The sequence below is a fragment of the Scyliorhinus canicula genome, chromosome 7 (genome assembly GCF_902713615.1).
Source record: "Scyliorhinus canicula chromosome 7, sScyCan1.1, whole genome shotgun sequence".
Classification (NCBI taxonomy): domain Eukaryota; kingdom Metazoa; phylum Chordata; class Chondrichthyes; order Carcharhiniformes; family Scyliorhinidae; genus Scyliorhinus; species Scyliorhinus canicula.
This window is the reverse complement of record NC_052152.1, coordinates 6983003-7004779: the sequence shown is the minus strand read 5'-3', so window position 1 is coordinate 7004779 and position 21777 is coordinate 6983003. Positions and strand designations below refer to the sequence as shown.

At 51.6% G+C, this 21777-nt stretch overlaps 1 protein-coding gene across 18 annotated transcripts in view; it reads left to right on the top strand.

The window, feature by feature from the left end:
- robo2 (roundabout, axon guidance receptor, homolog 2 (Drosophila)) overlaps positions 1–21777 on the top strand; it is a 1648725-nt gene that overhangs the window by 1458070 nt on the left and 168878 nt on the right. For 13 of the 18 annotated variants that reach the window (XM_038801330.1, XM_038801331.1, XM_038801324.1 and 10 more), the window contains 2 exons: positions 11763–11890; positions 14481–14492. In XM_038801330.1, the coding sequence (XP_038657258.1) occupies positions 11763–11890; positions 14481–14492 (140 nt within the window). The remainder of the gene's footprint in view (positions 1–11762; positions 11891–14480; positions 14493–21777) is intronic. The other 5 variants (XM_038801325.1, XM_038801327.1, XM_038801333.1 and 2 more) reach the window with 1 other exon arrangement.

Below are 21777 nucleotides of genomic sequence, written 5' to 3'. Positions count from 1 at the left end.
AGTGTTTGTTGGGGCAGTTTAGAGGGAGTTTTATTCTGTATGTAACCCTATGCTATAACTGTCCTGGGAGTATTTGATGGGGATAGTGTAGAGGGATCTTCACTCTGCATCTAACCCCGTGCTGTACCTGTCCTGGGAGTGTTCAATGGGGCAGTGTCGAGGGAGCTTTACTCTGTATCTAACGCCGTGCTGTACCTGGCCTGGGAGTGTTTGATGAGGACAGTGTAGAGATAGCTTTACTCTGTATGAAACCCGTACTGTAGCTCTGTTTGATTGGGTGATAATACTGACATCCTAATCTCGATAAGCAAACGATTCATGAGAAAGAGAGCAGCTGAGATTGAAGGGGACGATGAATTTGAAAGAAACTTGTAACTTTGAAGAGAATGTCAGATCTACTGCGCTGCTGGTAAGTTTTGCTGAAACGAGATGTTAGGTTGAAGATAGTGCTGCAGATGAGGAAGTTAATAGGGACCTGTGCCAGTAACCACTATGCTGTACAAGAAGTGAGTGAGGAATGTAGCAAATGTTCTGATAATGTGGCAGTGTTTAGATTCCAGGTGGATGCTGTCAGCTTTGAAATGGCAGACATCTGTGACGGCAAGTGTATGAGGGTCTTAAGTTCACTGAAGCTTTATTATCTTGAAATTTAAATTACCAGATTACCTCAGCACAGATCTCTTGAGTTGAAGCATGTGCCTTTACAACACCCGCTCACTCATCCTGCCGCTGAACCCTTTTGGGATTAGAGAGTGGTTTTAAAATCTGTTGCTTGTGGAAGCTGTTCACTTGTGCTGGAGTCCCGTGCAGCCTATCTCCAGCTTCCACCACAGTGAATGACTGCACACACCTCATGCTCCCTGAACAGTGACAACTTGCCAGCTATTCTTTGCCTTGGGCTCTACATCCGCGTTCTTATATCATTTCCCTTCAAAGGTCACCGTTGAATCTAATTCCATCACTCTTCAGGGGGTGTATTTGAGATCATAACAACACATTACTTAAGGAACTTTTTCTTTTCTGATTCTCTCTAGCCTGTGTCCGTTGGTTGCCATGCCTCCTGTCACTGGGAACAGTTCCCCTCATTTACTCTATCAGAGAACAAAGAAAAGTACAGCACAGGGACAGGCCCTTTGGCCCTCCAAGCCTGCGCCGACCATGCTGCCCGTCTAAACTAAAATATTCTGCACTTCCTGGGTCCGTATCCCTCTATTCCCATCCTATTCATGTTTTTGTCAAGATGCCCCTTAAATGTCACCATCGTCCCTGCTTCCACCACCTCCTCCAGCAGCGAGTTCCAGGCACCCACTACCCTCTGTGTAAAAAACTTGCCTCGTACATCTCCTCTAAACCTTGCCCCTCGCACCTTAAACCTATGCCCCCGAGTAATTGACCCCTCTATCCTGGGAAAAAGCCTCTGACTATCCACTCTGTCTATGCCCCTCATAATTTTGTAGACCTCTATCAGGTCGCCCCTCAACCTCCTTCGTTCCAGTGAGAACAAACCGAGTTTATTCAACCGCTCCTCATAGCTAATGCCCTCCATACCAGGCAACATCCTGGTAAATGTCTTCTGCACCCTCTCTAAAGCCTCCACATCCTTCTGGTAGTGTGGCGACTAGAATTGAACACTATACTCCCAAGTGTGGCCTAACTAAGGTTCTATACAGCTGCAACATGACTTGCCAATTTTTATACTCAAGAAAGAGTAAATATCAGAACCCTTGACCATATTGAACACTGCCATTAAATCTCACCATAACCTTCCCTGCCTCTCCGCGTAACTGACGTCCCTAATTCCTGTTCCCATTCTGGTCAATCGCCTCTCCAAAGCCATCCCAGTTTCACCTGCAGTATTTGTGGGCATTGGATTAGAAATAGCTACCCTGGCAGCACGGTGGCACAGTGGGTTAGCATTGCTGCCTACGGCGCTGAGGACCTGGGTTCGAATCCCGGCCCTGGGTCACTGTCCGTGTGGAGTTTGCACATTCTCCCCGTGTCTGCGTGGGTTTCACCCCCACAACCCAAAAGATGTGCAGGATAGGTGGATTGGCCAGGCTAAATTGCCCCTTAATTGGAAAAAATAATTGGGTACTCTAAATTTTTATTTTTTTTAAGTACATTTTTAAAAATAGCTACCCTTCCAACTCCAACCTCATGCACATTCTTACGTTTTTTGAGTGAGTGAGCCGGTGGCACAATCGTGGCCTGGTGGCATTTGGGATTGGGTGTAGGTGCCCTGTGTTGCCGGAAGATTGTTGTTGAGGAGTTACTCGTGATTCCTTTACCTAAAGGCATTGAGGCACGTTGGGAGCTCGATTCCCCAACACATTAGCTCAGATTTAGCAGGTTTTTTTGGCATCTTGGCTGTTCTGGGCAGCAGAACACATCTCGGGTCTGCCTGCCTCCCCAGAGACCCCTCACTTCACTGTGAACCATTTAGAGTTCTGCGAGGGCAATCTTGGCACACACGTTGGATGGTGCGTTTTTCCCAGCTGTTTGACCACAGTGTGCATCGCGGGTAAGTTGGAGTTCTCCCCCTCGAGAGAGATTTTCCAATCATTCGCCCCTCAACTGTCAAATGCAGGAATGCTCGGAACCTGCCAGCTCAGAACATGGACCCAGAACGAGATCATTCAACAGCTGTGATGCTCCAGAGAATTCCTGAAAGCTCGTCCTTCATTTCCATTCTCTGGAGGAAGCAGAGCCCATTATAGACCAGGATGCATGCTGAAGTGCTGCAGGCATCTGTGCCAGCGCACGGTATGAATAAGGAGTTTCTTTGTGGCAGCTTTTGAGGATAATAATTAGTCTGTGCAAGTCGATACACAAGAGCCTCCGCAGCTCAAAGGGGTGAGACAGAGGGCAGGACATAGACCTGAACCGGCAGCCTCCAGTAAAAACACTGGAATGACTTTTGCTGAATTGCACAACTCAGAAATAATGCTTCAGTGATTTGTTTGCTGGATGCAGCAAACCGCTGGGGGTGTTTTTTGTACCTCAGCACGTAAAGGTGTGTGTCATTCTCCCGAGCTTCCTGTTTCCGGCTGCAAATGAAATGAATTAAATCTAGAGTGAAGCATACATGTACATGAGGCCAGACCCACACACACATAAACATACACACACACACACACACACACACACACTGTGAGAGTCCTTCCTGTTATTTCCTTTGCCCTCCCCCCCCCCCCCCCCCCCATTTCTTTCATTCTATTTTATTATTTTTGGCCCGTGGACCCATTATCGGGATGTGCCTTTAAACAGAAGCCTCAGTTAAAGCAGCCTGCTTGCCAATACACCGCGTTCCCAGGTTTTGTAGCCTGGAAAGAAGATGCCGACTCCTGGCACCGAATGGATCTTAGGAATCAGCTTTGGTGGAACTCATTTCGATTGGTTAACTGGCAGCCAGGTGCAGTGTTCTACGGACAACAGTCAGTGATTGGCTCCTGCGTGATGCTTGGCGAGTGGACTTAGCAGAAGCGTTTAGACCTTGGAAGGAGAAAAAATGTTCTCTCTCTCTCTCATTGTTTTTTAAAATAAATTTAGAGTACCCAATTATTTTTTCCAATTAAGGGGTAATTTAGCGTGGCCAACCCACCTTTCCTGCTCATCTTTTGGGTTGTGGGGGTGAAACCCACGCAGACAAGGGGAGAATGTGCAAACTCCTCACAGACAGTGACCCAGGGTCGGGATTCGAACCCAGGTCCTCAGCGCCGTAGGCAACAATGCTGACCACTGTGCCACCATGCTGCCCCCCTCTCTCTCATTGTTGAAGTGAAAGAACTGCTGTCTTGTTCTAAAACCAGTGAATGCCTGGCACACATTTGATGTGAACTTGAAAGGACCCTGAGCCTTTAGAGAAGATAGACAACCTTGCCAGAGAAAACCATTCAAATATAGAAGGAAGAAGTACCAAAAGGAAAGCCTGAACTTCAGAAGGATATTGACTGGAAATCACCCTAGTGCATCAAAGATATTTTACAACTGTATGATGGCTTCGCTGGGAATATTCTTCCGGGTTGTGGTGATGAGGTGGCAGGGCAGATTGTGCAGAGCTCTGCAAAGCCACGATAAATTCACGATAAAATCAAATCACAACCTCTGCTCACCAGCCCATGGAGCTGTGTATGAGATTAGGAAGAGGGATCTAGCCGATTGACCGATACCAGCATGTCAGCCAGGGGAGGCAGCTTTCCATACACATCCCAGCGGTTTTCCCACAGAGTACCCTGGGGCTGTTGAGCCTGTTATTGAGGCACTGGGACAGAATGGGTCAGAGCAGGCGTGAACGGTCTTGATTTCTAATCAGGGAGCAGAAAGGGCGAGTGACGTGTGTGCACGAATTGCAAGGGTGGATCTCAGGAACCGGGGAGGGAGAGAACAGAAGCTCTAAGGAGAACAACACCAAAGTCTCTCCATGTAACTAAATTCCTTCATCCCTGGTATCATAGAATCATAGAATCTCTACAGTGCAAGGGAGGCCATTCGGTCCATTGAGGCTTCACCCACTCTCTGCAAGAGCAGTCTATCCAGATCCAATCCCCCTGCCTCATCCCTGTAACCCCACCTAACCTGTACATCCCCAGATACTAAAGGGCAATTTATCATGGCCAATCCACCTAACTTGCACATGTTTTGACTGTGGGAGGAAACCGGGGCACCCGGAGGAAACCCATGTCGACACGAGGAGAATGTGCAAACTCCACACAGACAGTCACCCAATGCCAACATTGAGTCCAGGTCCCTGGTCCTGTGAAGCAGCAATGGAATTGTTCCAGTAAAACGTCACTGTACCGTCTCCAAGCCTAGACATCCAGAGGACAGAGAATAAACACGTTAAGAAAGTGTCTATGTGGGGGTATTGGCACATGTGATTCCTGTGCGTTTACTGATCTCACTGAAAAGTAAAAACATTATTCTCGATGGGGTAGATGCTCAGAGACCGGGCCACCTGGCTGGACAATCTGGAACATGGCATCACAGTCTCAGAAAAAGGGGTCGGCCATTTAGAACCAAGATGAGGAGAAATTTCTTCACTCAAGTGTTGAGAATCTTTGGAATTTTTTATCCCAAAGAGATGTGGATCCTCATTCGGTGAACGTGTTCAAGGCTTGAGGTAGATAGATCATTGGGTAGTAATAGAATCAAGGGATGTGGAGATGGGGCGGGAAATGGACCTGATGTACATTATCAACCACTTTCATATGGAATGTTGGAGCAGACTTGAGGGACAGTTTGACTTGCCCCAGCTCCTGTTCCAGCCGTGTCCTGATCTTTTCAGTTGGACAGCAGTAGAGTTTGCCTCATTCTTTCATGCCAATCTCCAGCGGAGATTCACACGGATGATCCCTGGAATGGCGGGTCTAAAATATGATGAACGGCTGAGGATCCTGGGATTGTATTCATTGGAGTTTAGAAGGTTAAGGGGAGATCTAATAGAAACTTACAAGATAATACATGGCTTAGAAAGGGTGGACGCAAAGAAACTGTTTCCGTTGGGCGAGGAGACGAGGACCCGTGGGCACAGCCTTAGAATTAGAGGGGGTAAATTCAGAACAGAAATGCGGAGACATTTCTTCAGCCAGAGAGTGGTGGGCCTGTGGAATTCATTGCCGCGGAATGCAGTGGAGGCCGGCACGCTAAATGGCTTCAAGGCAGAGATAGATAAATTCTTGATGTCGCGAGGAATTAAGGGCTACGGGGAGAATGCTGGTAGGTGGAGTTGAAATGCCCATCAGCCATGATTGAATGGCGGAGTGGACTCGATGGGCCGAATGGCCTTACTTCCACTCCTATGTCTTATGGTCTTAATTGTTCCCCATCCTTGAAATGGCCTTGAAATGAGTGGCTTGCTCGGCTATTTCAGAGTCAAATGAGTCAACCACATTGCTTCAGTCGCCTGTGAGCCAGGCCAGGTAGACCTCTCTCCCTAAAAGGCATTAAATGGGTTTTTAAGACGATCAATGATAGTTTCATGGTCACTGTGACTGAGATGTGCTTTCAATTTCAGTGCCAAGGTTTTACTGCTCCCCGTCGATTTCTCAGCATTTTCTAAGGGTGGAGAGGGGGGGAATGGGTGTGAAAGTGCTCAGTCAGAATTCCTTCCTGGGTCCAGCCTGCCCTTGGACAGGAAGCCCACCTCTGCCCCAATAAAGCTCCTTAAGTGACCAATTAATGGCTATTTAAAGACCGTGTCTGCCCAGCCTCAATTTTTAGGCTGGCGGGGGGGATTGCAGAAATGTGGGCGAAATCTGGAAATAAGGAACATTAGATTTTGGGTAAGAAGGGCAGGTGGACCGTCTCCATCAGAAGCCCCTTTCTGACCAGGTGCACTCCCCCCCCCCCCCCCCCCCCACCCCCGTCCTCCCATTGGACCCGGTGACCGGACCTGCCACCCCCTAACCCACCAACATGTCCCCGCCTTTAGACCCCATTCACTTACCTAGGCTCTGATTCCGAGGCCTTAGCCTCAGGCTCGTTGGAGCATATCCTCTTCCGGTCACTGCAGCGCTGTTGCTGGAGGGGCTGGAGTGTGGCTGGCCAATCTGATTGACCGTCAGCTCTCCTGAGTGAGGGGTGGAAATCCCGCCTTATGCCAGTCAAGCTCGCTTGTGGGGCTGCTGGATTTGGCTGACGTGTGCTCCCCGCCAACACTTTGAATAGCGAGGTTGCGCTCCCAACATCCCAAAGATTTAGACCCAGATTTTTTTATTATTTGAATTGATTAATTACATTTTAAATTCCATGGTGAGACATTATCCCCATGTGGCCAGACCATTAGCCTGGGCCTCCAAATTACTAGTCCAGCGATTGTCATCACCACAACCCCAATATGTGGCCTCAGCCACTTTCTTGGATTATCTGTGTAAACTTCTGACACAGTCCAGTGATTGGAAGGTACATCTCCAGTGGGGGGTGGAGGGTATCCCAATGAGGCCACGGTTGGGTATGGGCTGTGAACCTCCATCCTCCTATCACATATTTCTTCGCCCAAGAGGAGGGGGGGGCCTCTTAAGCAGGACGCGGGAGGGCACCCTTGGAGCTGTGCTGCATTAGGAGATCGGCAAGAATGTAGCGTTGAGGCAATGCTCAGATGAGCCATGATCTTATTGGATGGCGGAGCAGCTTCGAGGGGCCGAATGGCCTCCTCCTTCTCCTAATTTGTATGTCCATATGTGCGTGCATACGGAGTCAAAACTTTCAAGGGAGGAGGTGATGGGCAAGGGCAGGAGCCATTCAGAAATAAAGGGCAGTCTGAAAATACAGCTCCATTCACTGTTAGCCCCAATGGACATTCCAAATATCCAATTATCCTTTCACCTCATGGGCTGTTCTCTGCTGGTCCAGTCCTCGAAGGGTTAATTAAGCAATATTTCACACCGTCAGCCTCAAAGGTGGGAGCGGAGATGTCTATAATTTCAGCAAAGTCTGCGGCAAACACATTGTTTTCTTGCGGCATTCTACCTGGTCTGCAATTTTCCTTCTGCCCCATAATTACACTCTGTCCACAGAGCGAGCTCAGCACTTTGTCAATCAGGTGGAAAGCCACTGATTAAGCACTGTTTCCGAGCTGCTCATGTTTTGTTCTCTGTCTCATGTGTGTCTGTCAGCAGTTGCTTGCACACACCTCAGCCCTGCCAGAATGACGGCGCTCCCGCTTTGCACTCCATCTCACCTTGAGCTGCATTTGAACCCAGTTCCCAGAGTTCAAATTGAGAGACTTCTTCACCTGAAGGGGAAAAGCCAACCTTATTCGCTCGTGCTACAAGCTTGAGTGCAGTCTCACCCTCGCTGATTTTTAAATAAATCTTGATTGACGAAGATTTAAAAATATTTCTTTTTAAATTTAGAGTACCCAATTTTCTTTTCCCAATTAAGGGGCAATTTAGCATGGCCAATCCACCTAACCTGCACATCTTTGGGTTGCGGGGGTGAAACCCACGCAGACACGGGGAGAATATGCAAACTCCACACAGACAGTGACCCAGGGCTGGGATTCGAACCCAGGCCCTCAGCGACATAGGCAGCAGTGCTAACCACTGCGCCACCTGCCGCCCGGTGATTGACGAGGATAAGGAATGCTACATTTTAGTCTTCCGCAGGAGAAAGAAACGATTCCGTGGCCACTACTTCGAGGAGGGGTGTGGGTGGTCCTCCCCAGTGTCCTGGCCAATATTTACCTCCTCAACCAACACATCGAAAGGATTGTCCAGTCAGTGACACATTGCATTTTGTGGGAGGTACGTGTGCTCAAATCAGCCGATGCCTTTCCTGCATCGCCATAATGGCGACACCTCAGAAAAGTACTTCATTGGCTGTCAAGCATTTTGGGCCATCCTGGCACCATTGAAGGTGCTATGGCAATGCACGTCCTTTCTTGCTTTCAGTGAGGAGAACAAAATGTTTGCTTCACAGTTTTCCGTTCCTCGCTTTGTCACCCGGTAACATTACACATTCCAAAACATACTCACCCCACACAGACTGTCATCACTGCATTGTGAAAGCAGCGTTAATCACACAATTCACCTCAGGTCTGCTCGGAGAAACTGTCAGCTTTTCATTAAGCGAAAATCACACTAACTTGTGTTGGAATTTGAATCTGAACACCCAGCGATATCATTTTTTTTCCGAATGACTTGCACCGTGGACAATTCTGCGGTGGCATTTTGCCTGTCGCCAGAGTCTTTTATTTTGCCCACCGTTTTTGCACAAAAAGATCGGGTATTGCAGGGAGGTCACCCTTATTGCTGTAGGGAATATTTTTTTGCCAAGTGAATCCTTACTCGCTGTGCACTTCTGGGTCGGGATTTTCCCGTACCCGGCGGGGTGGGGGGGTCCCGGCGGGACGGAGTTGCGTGAACCACTCTGGCGTTTGGGCGTTGCGGAATCCTCTGCTCCTTCAGGGGCTAGGCCCGCCCCGGAGTGGTTGGCACCCCGCCGGCCGGCCGGATAGGGGCCTGGCGCCACGCCAACCGGCGCCGAAGGGCCTCCGCCGGCCGGAGTGAGTCAGCGCATGCACAGGTGCGCCAGCGCGTGCTGGTGTCATCCAAGTGCATGCACACATGGAGTCACTTCCACAGTGGGAATCGAGGATGACCATGGCCTCCGGTGCAGAGGGAATAGAGTGACCCCACGGCACAGGCCTGTCCGCAGATCGATGGGCCCCGACCGCAGGCCAGGACACCATGGGGGCACCTCCCGGGGACAGATCCCCCCAAGAACCCAGAGCCCGCCCGCGCAGCCAGGTCCCGCCAGTATGGGACCAACTCCAATTTACGCTGGCGGGACCGGCATAGAACGGGCAGGACTTTGGCCCATCGCGGGCCGGAGAATCCGGACAGCCCCAAGGCCCATTGAGTCGCGCCGGACGCCGCCATTCTCCAAGGCGGGCGGCGCAACTCACGCCACGCCGGTTTTTGGGGGGTGGAGAATTGGGAGGACAGCGGGGCGGGATTCACGCCGACCCCCGCCGATTCTCCCACCCGGCGGAGGTCAGAGAATCCCGCCCCAGGAATGACTTCTTCCGTTGGAGGCAGAGTTGAGTAAAAACTGTCTCTCAGCGGATCAGTAAACTTTGGAATTCTCTTTCCGAGGAAGGACTGGAGGTTAGGCCATTTGGTCTTCACACACACACTGTTTTTCCTTTCGGGGTGTAGTGTGGGAAAGTATTGCCGAGCTGCTTATCAACATGTTGAACCACGTTATGAACGCTCCTTCCGTGGTCAGCAAGCCCCGGTGATGGACTTGAACGCAGAGCTTCTGGCCCAGAGGTAGGGGTGCTACCCACGGTGCCACAAGCCCTCTTTACACCTGGGCCATCGAATATATCTGTTCGGTCATGTCCTCAGTTGCCTAGGTCCGAGGCTCTGGTATTCTCTCCCCAAACCATTCCACCTCTCGTCCTCATCCACACTTTTAGGACTTCCAAACGTATCTGTGACCAAACCCGGAGACATTTCGTTGAATCCCAGTAGTGCAGATGAAGGCCATTCAGCCCATCGGGTCTGCACCGACCGTCTGAAAGAGCACCCCACCCAGACCCGCTCCACCATCCCATCCCTGTAACCCCACGCCACCTGCACATCTTTGGACACGGAGGGAAAATGTATCATGACCAATCCATCTAACCTGCACATCTTTGGACCGAAAGGACAGTTTATCATGGCCTATCCACCTAATCTGCATATCTCTGGACCAGAGCACCTGGAGGAGACCCACGCGGACACGGGGAGAACGTGCAAACTCCACACGGGCAGTCACCCAAGGCCAGACTTGAGCCCGGGCCCCTGGCGCTGTGAGGCAGCAGTGCTGACCACTATGCAGGCCGGCATCCTAATCTCTCTTTAGATTGGTTCAGTGACAAATTTTGCCTGATAACGTTTCTGTGAAGTGTCTAGGGACTTTATGTTAAAGGGCTATTTCAATGTAAGTTGCTGTCCTTACAAGCAGAACTCAATCCTAACATCAGTACTGGTCAAATCTGACCCTCACCTTGGCACTGAGTCATGGTGCACATTCTGGGCTTGAGGTTCGGCCAATGCTGCATTAGGAAGCTTAGCCTGAGGCTTCACAAATGGTCTCAGTCCCTCCATAATTACTGTTTAATTAATTCAGTGAACATGGGTTCAAACCCCAACCTCGGTACTTGGGGAGTTTGAATTCTGTGGCTATGAGGGGTCGGAAGGAAAATGGAGTTAAAATTGCTATCAGATCAGCCTTGATCTTATTGAATGGCGGAGTAGACTCAATGAGCTGAATGGTCTACCCTTGCCCCTATTTCTTATAGTCTTACCTGGTCTGAACCAATGTGTGACGCTTGTCCCATGTCAACATGGTTAACCTTTAATTACCCTCTGAATGGGAGTAACAAAACACTCAGTTGTAAAAGCTTTGGCAGACGGTTAAGTGTCAACCAGAGATGGGTAGAGACTGGGAGACGGTGGGGTAGTGGTAACACCACTCGACTAATAATCCTATAATTCAATGCTGCAGTGACATTGGTCAAAATTTCAGTATAGCAGCTGTTAGAATTTAAATTCAATGAATAAGATCTGGAATCTCAAGTTATTCTCAGTAATGGTGGCCATGAAACTATCACCGATTTATTGTAAAAACTCATCTGGTTCACTAATGTCCTTTGGGGAAGGAAATCTGCCGTCCTTTCCTGGTCTGGCCTTCAACGTGGCACAGTGGATAGCACTGCTGCTTCACAGTGCCAGGGACCCAGGTTCGATTCCGGCCTGGGGTGACTGTCTATGCGGAGTTTACATGTTCTCCCCGTGTCCGCGTGGTGCTCCGGTTTCCTCCCACGGTTCAAAGATGTGCAGGTTAAGTGGATTGGCTATGCTAAATTTCCCTTTCCAAAACGTTAGGTGGGTAATGGGGTTGCAGGGGGAGCGGGCTCAGGTGGGGTGCTCTTTCGCAGGGTCGGCGCCATCTCGATGGGCTGAATGGCCTCCTTCAGCACTGGAGGGCTTCTATGAGTGCTGACCTATTTGATGGTATAGAGAGTCAGATATCCGAATTTGACAATGACACAAATGGATTTGTGAGTAGTTTAGATGGAAACATGGATCACAAAGAGACGTTGATAGCGAATGGAAAATGTGGGCAAATGTGAGGCCATCCACTCTGAAACTAAAAAGGATAAAACGGGGGACTTTCTAAATGATGAAAAGGTAGAAACAGTGGAAATCCAAAGAGAACAAGCCATAAACGTCGTCTCATAAAGAATCATTCTCCCAACTCTGTTCCTTTAGGTATGACATTAAGGAAGACAACACCCTGCGCATCAAGAGGGTGAGCAACGGCGATCAGGGAACCTTCACCTGTGTCGGGGAAAATCGCGTGGGGATGGTTGAAGCCACTGCCACTCTGACTGTACGAGGTAAGCAGACAAACAACATGGTGGCTCTTTCCGGTTACCTGGTGCATGCTGGGTGTCTTATCTGGACACTGCCACAGCAGTGGGGGGTGGGTGGGGGGGGGGGGGGGGGGGGGGGGGGGGGGGGCGGATAGGAGGGCTCCCAACTCTAGTTGGGAGCATTGTTGGAGGTTTTGCCACATGAAATCATAACACCAACTTCTGCAGCCGAGCACTCCGACCCCTCCCCCCCACCGCCCCACCACCACCCCCCGCCAGATCTGCAATCTCACCATTGGTCACCAGAAACTGCCAATGTGATGGCACACTACTTCCCACACCAATCAGAAATCAAGGGGATACTTCATCACCCAACTGGATAATTCTTGACATGAGTAGTCCTTTACCCCACCATCTCCCAAAATGACAATAACTCCTAAGAGTTCAAAGAAAGTTACAAAGTAAAACATGACAATTTTGTGAATTGCTTAAGCGATTTTGTTCCTTCGCGTCGCTCAGAGTGATGTCCCGAGGTTTCGACTTTTTAAAAATGCGCTGACGCAGCGATGGGTTAAGATGGGGAATGCACCGCCCGAGCGTGCGGAGGACTGGCAAGTTTAGACAAGACCGTCAAAAGAGAATTGGATGATTACCTGCAGCAAAACGGTTTTCAGGACTGCAGGGGAGAAGCAGGGATTCAGTGAATGGTTCTTCCAGAGAGCTAACATTGATACGACGGGCTATATGGCCTCGTTCTGCACCACAACTATTCTATGATTCTATGATATTCACACTGCCCAAACATTGATGACATTGAGAGACCTCAATTCTGGTGGGCGTACAGAGGAGGTGCAATAAAAATTCCTCTCTTTCTTCTGAATCCGCGATCAACTGTTTAAGATGTGAGATTTTGCATGTTTTCTTGCAGGTTATTGTGTTTGTCATCAAATGACTATCTTTGTTTTTTTTTGTTTCAAACCCTTTCCTGATACACAATGATTGTAAACTTTTACTCATGATTCGAAGAGCACTGATTGCTCTTCATAAATATGTCATTCACACTCAACTGCTGAGGTTTCAGCTACTCCACTTTACAACTCACTGTCTAAAATGTAACATCTGGGAGCAAGAAAAGGCCTCACCCTTCAATCCCACCTACCCACCTTCTCCCCATATCCCTCAATCTCACCTACCCACCTTCTCCCCATATCCTTCAATCCCACCTACCCACCTTCTCCCCGTATCCCTCAATTCCACCTACCCGCCTTCTCCCCATATCCCTCAATCTCACCTACCCACCTTCTCCCCATATCCCTCAATCCCACCTACCCACCTTCTCCCCACATCCCTCAATCCCACCTACCCACCTTCTCCCCATATCCCTCAATCCCACCTACCCACCTTCTCCCCACATCCCTCAATCCCACCTACCCACCTTCTCCCCATATCCCTCAATCCCACCTACCCACCTTCTCCCCATATCCCTCAATCCCACTGACCCACCTTCTTCCCATATCCCTCAATCCCACCTTCCCACCTTCTCCCCATATCCCTCAATCCCACCTACCCACCTTCTCCCCATATCCCTCAATCCACCTACCCAACTTTTCCCCATATCCCTCAATCCCACCTCCCCACCTTCTCCCCATCTCCCTCAATCCCACCTACCCACCTTCTCCCCATATCCCTCAATCCCACCTACCCACCATCTCCCCATATCCCTCAATCTCACCTACCCGCCTTCTCCCCATATCCCTCAATCCCACCTACCCACCTTCTCCCCATATCCCTCAATCTCACCTACCCGCCTTCTTCCCATATCCCTCAATCCCACCTACCCGCCTTCTCCCCATATCCCTCAATCCCTTCTCCCCATATCCCTCAATCCCACCTACCCACCTTCTCCCCATGTCCCTCAATCTCACCTACCCGCCTTCTTCCCATATCCCTCAATCCCACCTCCCCGCCTTCTCTCCATATCCCTCAATCCCACCTACCCACCTTCTCCCCATATCCCTCAATCCCACCAACCCACCATCTCCCCATATCCCTCAATCCCACCGACCTGCCTTCTCCCCATATCCCTCAATTCCACCTACCCACCTTCTCCCCATATCCCTCAATCCCACTGACCCACCACCTTCGCCCCATATCCCTCAATCCCACCGACCCGCCTTCTCCCCATATCCCTCAATCCCACCAACCCACCTTCTCCCCATATCCCTCAATCCCACCGACCCACCACCTTCGCCCCATATCCCTCAATCCCACCAACCCGCCTTCTCCCCACATCCCTCAATCCCACTGACCCACCACCTTCGCCCCATATCCCTCAATCCCACTGACCCACCACCTTCGCCCCATATCCCTCAATCCCACCTGCCCACCATTATAGCTCCAATTAAAAAAGCAAGTGGTGCACAGATCCAGGAATGAAGTGTGGCCTATTGCTACCTGAGGCTGTTGAGTGTGGTGATAAAGTTATCCACCCTCTATGTGAACATCGAATGCTTCATTCATTCTAACTTCATGATTTCTCTATTTTTTTCCTCCTTAAAAAAAAACTATCAAATCCTTTGTTATCTCCACCCACTCCATTGTGTCCTGTGTCCAGTACACCCTGTCGGTAAGTAATCATCACTCCTTTCATATAGATAGCATGATTGTAAACGCTCTGTGCTGTTCTGCTATCAGCCTCTCCCCATTACCTTCACTGATGTTGTTTAACTTGCTGGGGGAGGGGGGGGTGGGTATAACAGAACGCAAAGTGAGTAATACACAGCCTTGCCATGAGGGATTAGAGTGTAGCGATTACACCACAGACTGTGTTAATACAGCAGCTGGAACCTTCCTCTTAAAACAAGTCCTCAAAAGCCTGACTCAGTGAATTCCACTGACAATTTCATTGATCTCACTTGAAGGTATTTGAAAGAAAATGGATAGATTTGATTTTTTCTGGTGTGAAGTGTGTGATGGTTCAGCGGGTTGCCTGAAGGCACCTGATTTATAATGTGGACCACACACTGAGGCACTCAAGTATAGATACTCATACACTCACACTCAGACACCCACACAGACTCCCACACGCACACACAATCGCACACACAACTGCCCGCACACTCGCTCCCATGCGGGTCCACACTGGCGCACATGCTTACTCAGACAAGCTGACTCACGGGCTGATACTCCCACACGCTCAGACTTAGACACACACTCACAAGATACACACACGTACCTAAACGCTCGCATGCTCACAAACACAAACACACACAAACTCACACACACATATATCCACACGCAAAAACACAGACATTTTATCACAATCCCTGTGGAGACTAGTAACGTAAAACCACCAAACTTGTCAAATGACCCCAATGGACCAGACAAGATTTCTCTTTACCGTAACAATCAAACTAAAACCAGCATAAATTAAACACAAATTAACAAATTGTTTTTGGTAGACACACTTTAAATTGTTCGTAAAGCAAAAGTAAATGACACCGATTTCTCAGGTAGCATATGTGGTACCAGCTGTGCAATCCAAACGTCTTTCACAACTCAATCTTCCTCCAGTAGTTTCATTACTTCTCGTCACACACGGTTTCTTCAACAGGGAGCATCCAACAACCACTCCACGCCATCTGGGCTCAAAAGACATGGGTCGGGATTCTCTGATTCTGAGGCTAAGTGTTGACTCCGTCGTAAACGCCTTCGTGTTTCTCGACGGCGTCAACATGGCCGCAGGAGCAGCGATTCTGACCCCTACAGGGGGCCAGTACGGCACTGGAGTGACCCACACCGCTCCATCTGCCAATCCCCGGCGTCAGATGGGTGCCCCCGGGGGTCTGCGCATGCTCAGTGGGACCGGCGAGATTGTAACGCATGTGCAGTGGCTCCCTTCTCTGCGCGGCCCCAACGCAACATGGTGTAGGGCTGCAACATGGCGCGGAACAAAAGAGGCCCCAGCCGGAGAGGCCGGCCCGCCGATCGGTAGGCCCCAACCGTGGGCCAGGCCACAGCGGCGTCCCCCCCAAGGGTCGACCCCCCTCCCTCCACCAGGCCGCCCCCGGATGCATCCACGGCGAGGTCCCGCCGGGTAAGAGCAGGTGTGAACGGCGCCGGCGGGACTCGGCTTTTTTTGCGTGGCCGCTCGGCCCATCCCGGAGTGAGAGAATCTCGCCCATGATTGTCACCAAAAAGGACGCACACTCTCGCCGAACCTCCTTCACCCCATTCACAAGAGTCACCTGCCCACTCAATTCCAGAGAGCGGCGTGGATGGCCCTGGTAAAAACCACCCAGCTCCTCAGCACGTCCCGACTGCTCCCACAGTATTTCACAACCTCTTCTGACCGCTGACTGAAGCAACACTGAACATTTGCAGCCCGTGTACGTGTTCTGACCACAGGCCAAAATCTCCCAACCTGGTTTATTCCTCCCAGTTGCTCTTCCATTTCCCTGGGAACTGGCCGCGGACTCATTCCTCGGAATTCTGAGGTCACAGCCAGAAAACCCAATGAGCAAACTTTTCACCCAGAAACCTGGGCCTAGTTTCTGTTTTGATTAGGGACAGACCCAGAAATATAGGCTTCAAAACCATTTCATTGCAATATGCACTTTCAATCATACACCTAACAACCTTACCGTCAAAGACATTGACATCTATCCAAAACACACACACACAAACATACAGAGGCACATATGCATACATGATCACAAACACACACCGAGACAACAAAACAGAGTTTGAACAATCCACTAAAAGGAGTGGAATTTAATAACAGACTATCCCTATCTCCAGTCCACACTGTGTTAGGGCGACCTCAATTAATGCAGTTGCTCCCAGTGACCCTGGGGTGCATAGAGTCAAAGCCCTTGATCCTCAGTGAGTGGGTGATGGGTGAGGTTCTGCCAACGCTCCCACTGTCCTTGCCCCCAGGTGATGAAAGAACCTGGTGGTGCGGTACTGGCGAGTACCTGCCACCCATAAATTAGAACCTTCAGGTGAGGAACAGCTTATTTGTGGAGTGGGGAGGGGGGGGCAGGAGGGGAGTGTAGAGGAGTGGGGGCAGGAGGTGAATGTGGGGGTAGAGGTGCAGGAAGGGGAGTGTGGAGGGGTTAGGGCAGGAGGGGAGCGTGGGAGAGTGGGGGCAGTAGGGGAGTGGGGGCAGGGGGGAGTGTGCAGGTAGGAGGGGCGTGTGGAAGAGTGAGGGCAGGAGGGGAGTGGGGGCAGGATGGGTTGTGGGAGAGTGGGGACAGTAGGGGAGAGTGGAGGAGTGGGTGCGGGAGGGGGGTGTTGGGGAGTGCCGGCTGGAGGGGGGTGTTGGGGAGTGGGGGCAGGATGGGTTGTGGGAGAGTGGGGACAGTAGGGGAGAGTGGAGGAGTGGGTGCGGGAGGGGGGTGTTGGGGAGTGCCGGCTGGAGGGAGGTGTTGGGGAGTGGGGGCAGGTGGGGGGTGTTGGGGAGTGGGGGCAGGGGGGAATGTGGAGGAGTGGGGGCAGGAGGGGGTGGGGGCAGGAGGGGGTGTGGAGGAGTGGGGGCAGGAGGGGGTGGGGGCAGGAGGGGGTGTGGAGAAGTGGAGGCAGGAGGGGGTGTGTGGGAGAGTGGGACAGGAGGGGGTGTGGGGAAGAATGGGGGCAGGAGGGGGGTGTGGGTTAGGAGGGGGTGTGGTGTAGGAGGGGGTGGGGGTAGGAGGGGGTGGGGGCAGGAGGGGGATGGGGTTGGAGGGGGTGGGGTAGAAAGGGGGTGTGGATGAGTGGGGGCAGGAGGGGGTGGGGGCAGGAGGGGGTGTGGGGTAGGAGGGGGGTGTGGGGGCAGGAGGGGGCGGTGGGAGAGTGGGGGCAGGAGGGGAGTGTGGAGGAGTGGGGGCAGGAGGGGGTGGGGGCAGGAGGGACTGTGGGGGCAGGAGGGGTGGTGGGGTAGGAGGCGGTGTGGGGTAGGAGGGGGTGTGGGGGCAGGAGGGGGCGGTGGGAGAGTGGGGGGAGGAGGGGGTGGGGTAGGAGGTGGTGTGGGGTGGGAGGGGGTGTGGGGGCAGGGGGGGCGGTGAGAGAGTGGGGGCAGGAGGAGTGGGGGCAGGAGGGGGGTGGGGTAGGAGGGGGTGTGGGGTAGGAGGGGTGTGGGGGTAGGAGGGGGGTGTGGAGGAGTGGGGGCAGGAGGGGGGTGGGGTAGGAGGGGGGTGTGGGGGCATGAAGGGGCGGTGGGAGAGTGGGGGCTGGAGGGGGGTGTGGAGGCAGACGTGCAGGAAGGGGAAGGGGAGAGTCTAAGAAAAAGCAAGTGTATTCCCCCCAGAGTGTAGTCTGATAGGCTCCTGCTCTCAGGCGACGCTCCGTTTGAAGTGGGTGACGCTTTCCCTGCCGGCTGCTCTTGCTTCCCTGTGGTCTTGTTGCTGCTGCTTTATCTTTCTGCTGGAAAATTGATAGGTAGAAAAAAAATACAAATGCTGCCTCTGACTCTGAAGCTCTCTCAGCCTCGTGCGTTACATCAGCGAGAGGCAGGAGGGATTTTGGACAGCGTGCATGGTGGGAAACGGTGGAAAGGGACCTCAGGGCGTTAGCACAGTGACTGGAATGTTGATTGGTCAAGAATGATTTAAATCTGGAGCTGGAAACCACATCAGTTAGAGGTCAGCAACAACCACATTTATAGAGCACCTTTAATGTTGTAAAAACATCCCAAGGTACGTCTCCAGGACTGTTATCAAACAAAATATGACACCGATCCACACAAGGAGCTCTTGCACAGATGACCAAAAGCTTGGTCAAGGAGCTATGTTTTGAAGGAAGGGAAGTGGATAGAGCATGGAAGGGATTGAGGGAGGGTGCTCCCGAGCTTAGATACTTGGCAGCTGAAGGCACGGCCACCAATGGCGAACTGGTTACAATTAGAATCGTACAAGAAGCCGGAATTGAGGAGAGCAGATATTGTGGAGGGTTGTGCAGCTGGAGAAGGTCACATTGCGATAGAGAGGTTTGTGGCCACAGCACATTTTCCATTGAAATTAAGCACAATAATCAGAGAATTCCAACATGGTTTATGTGGGTCATCACCTGGGATGAGTATTGACCCCACATGTTCCCGAAACTGCAAATCAGTGTAAACATAATAGCAATGGCTGCCCAGGGATCGAGGTGGCATGGTGGGTCTACACTAGTCTTTCACTTTGGGGAACGGGTCACAGGTCCACACTGAGATAATGAAGGTGTAAATCAACATGCAATTCAATCTGAGTTTATTAGCTCATGTGTGCTGTATCTGCCCTGGGAGTGTTTGTTGGGGACAGTGCAGAGGGAGCTTTACTCTGTATCTAACCCTGTGCTGTACCTGTCCTGGGAGTGTTTGTTGGGGACAGTGCAGAGGGAGCTTTACTCTGTATCTAACCCCGTGCTGTACCTGTCCTGGGAGGGTTTGATGGAGACAGTGTAGAGGGAGCTTTACTCTGTATCTAACCCTGTGCTGTACCGGTCCTGGGAGTGTTTGTTGGGGACAGTGCAGAGGGAGCTTTACTCTGTATCTAACCCTGTGCTGTACCTGTCCTGGGAGTGTTTGGTGGGGACAGTGTAGAGAGAGCTTTACTCTGTATCTAACCCCGTGCTGTACCTGTCCTGGGGGTGTTTGATGGGGACAGTGTAGAGGGAGCTTTACTCTGTATCTAACCCCGAACTGTATCTGTCCTGGGAGTGTTTGATGGGGACAGTATGGAGGGAGCTTCACTCTGTATCTAACCCCGTGCTGTACCTGTCCTGGGAATGTTTGATGGGGACAGTGTAGAGGGAGCTTTACTCTGTATCTAACCCGTGCTGTACCTGTCCTGGGAGTGTTTGATGGGGACAGTGTAGAGGGAGCTTTACTCTGTATCTAACCCCGTGCTGTACCTGTCCTGGGAGTGTTTGATGGGGGCAGTGTAGAGGGAGCTTTACTCTGTATCTAACCCCGTGCTGTACCTGTCCTGGGAGTGTTTGATGGGGACAGTGTTAATTACCAGATAATTTGGGCTGGATTCTTTGACCCCCGCAGGGTCGGAGAATCGCCAGGGGGCGGCGTGAATCACACCCTGCCGCCGGCTGCCGAATTCTCCGCGCCGGGGTTTTGGCGGGGGCGGGAATCGCACTGTACCGGTCGGGGCCATTGGCAGTGGCCTCCCCGGCAACTCTCCGACCCGCGATGGGCCGAGTGGCCGCCCGTTTTCGGCTGGTCCTGCGGGCGTAAATCAAACCAGGTCCGTACCGGTGGGACCTGGTTCTACGGGCAGCCTGCAGAGTCCTCGGGGGGGGGGGGGGGGGGGGGGGGGGGCGCGGAGGGATCTGGTCCCGGGGGGGTGCCCCCACGGTGGCCTGGCCCGCGATCGGGGCCCACCGATCGGAGCACACGCTGGCGCTGCCGCACATGCGCCAACTCGCGCTAGCCGGCGGAGGCCCTTCGGTGCCGGCCTACCCTCTGAAGGTGTGGCGGATTCCGCACCTTCTGGGCGGCCCGACGCCGGAGTGGTTCACGCTACTCCTCAGCGCCGGTACGGCCCGCCCCACCGGGTAGGGGAGAATCCCGCCCTTTGTCTTTCATTTGAATTGAAATTGTTTGGGGTATAAATACCCCAGGATAAACAGGGAGAACTCCCTTCTGAAGGTTTGGTCCATCCGACAATTCGGCACTCTCTCACCGGGGCTTTCAGCTTGGGTTTCTGTGTTGTGTTCCCTGGGTCGGAGATGGAAACCTGCAGCATTGTTGGCTACCTGCTGAGCAATAAATGCCATTGACTGGGGGGGGGTGGGGGGTGGGGGGAATTAATAGACTAGGGACTGGTGAAGGTGCCCTATATTTAAACGCCAGTGTTGGCATCACCCAATCATTTGTGCAGTTCTGTAATCTCCATTTTGAACCGCACTTTCCTGATACTTACTCCCCTTGGCTCGTCCTGATTACAGTCAGACAAGGGGCGGAGTCACAGACCTCTGTGAGTTCTTTGAGGATTCAAAAGAGATTGCCTCCTCAGTGTAATTGCTTTAACTCACTGAATAAAACATGACAGGGAAAGACTTCAAGAAATTATTTCTCTTTTTAAAAAAAACCTCTCTGCCTCAGGCATATGCATTCCATCATGAATTAAATATCGCTCTTGATAATCTATTTCCATTGAGCTGAAAACTACTGCAATAAATCATTAAAATCTCAAATCGAAAAAAGCCACACGGCCGTTTAGAAAAAAAGTCAGAGGTTCAAAGGGACAATTGTTCCCCTTTATCCCGTCCAACATCTCCTGTTGTTGCTCAAACGTATCTCGGCTCATCAAACTCTGCTTGTTCGAATACGGAACAGGACGTTCTCAGCTCCCCCCCCCCCCCCCCCCCCCCCCCCTCCGAAGGTTGATCCCAGCCAGGGAATTTTCCAGAAGACCCACACCGTTTTGCCTCAGTTTCCCAGTCAAGGGGGTGGAGAGTGAAGACAGGGGCTGGGGTGGGTGGCGGAGGGGTGGGGTTGGGAGTGGGGGAGGTGGGGGCATATGGAGCTCGGGGTAGGTGGCTGGTGGGTAGGGTGAGCATATTGGCCAGGGTTTACCTGCTCGTGATCTTCGCTGTAAGGCCGACAAGCCCCTTGATATCAGTTGAAGCCACGGTGCGTTTAAGGTCACGCTGCAGCTGAATATCCTGCCAGCCACAGCCACCAGGAATGGTCACCTTGATCAGGGACCCTCCACTACACCCTACAGCCTCTACATAACCCTCCAGGATATCTGCGCCCCTCCAATTTGGCCTGTTTAGCCTTCCCAAGTTTCACCATTTTACCATTGGAGCTGCTTGCTTGGGTGGAAGTCCCTTCTAAACATCTCTGCTTTGCTAACTCCCTCTCTTCCTTTAGAACGCTACTCAACCTCTATGAGCAAGCAGAGGGTCACCACTCCGATAACTCCTTATGTGGCCCG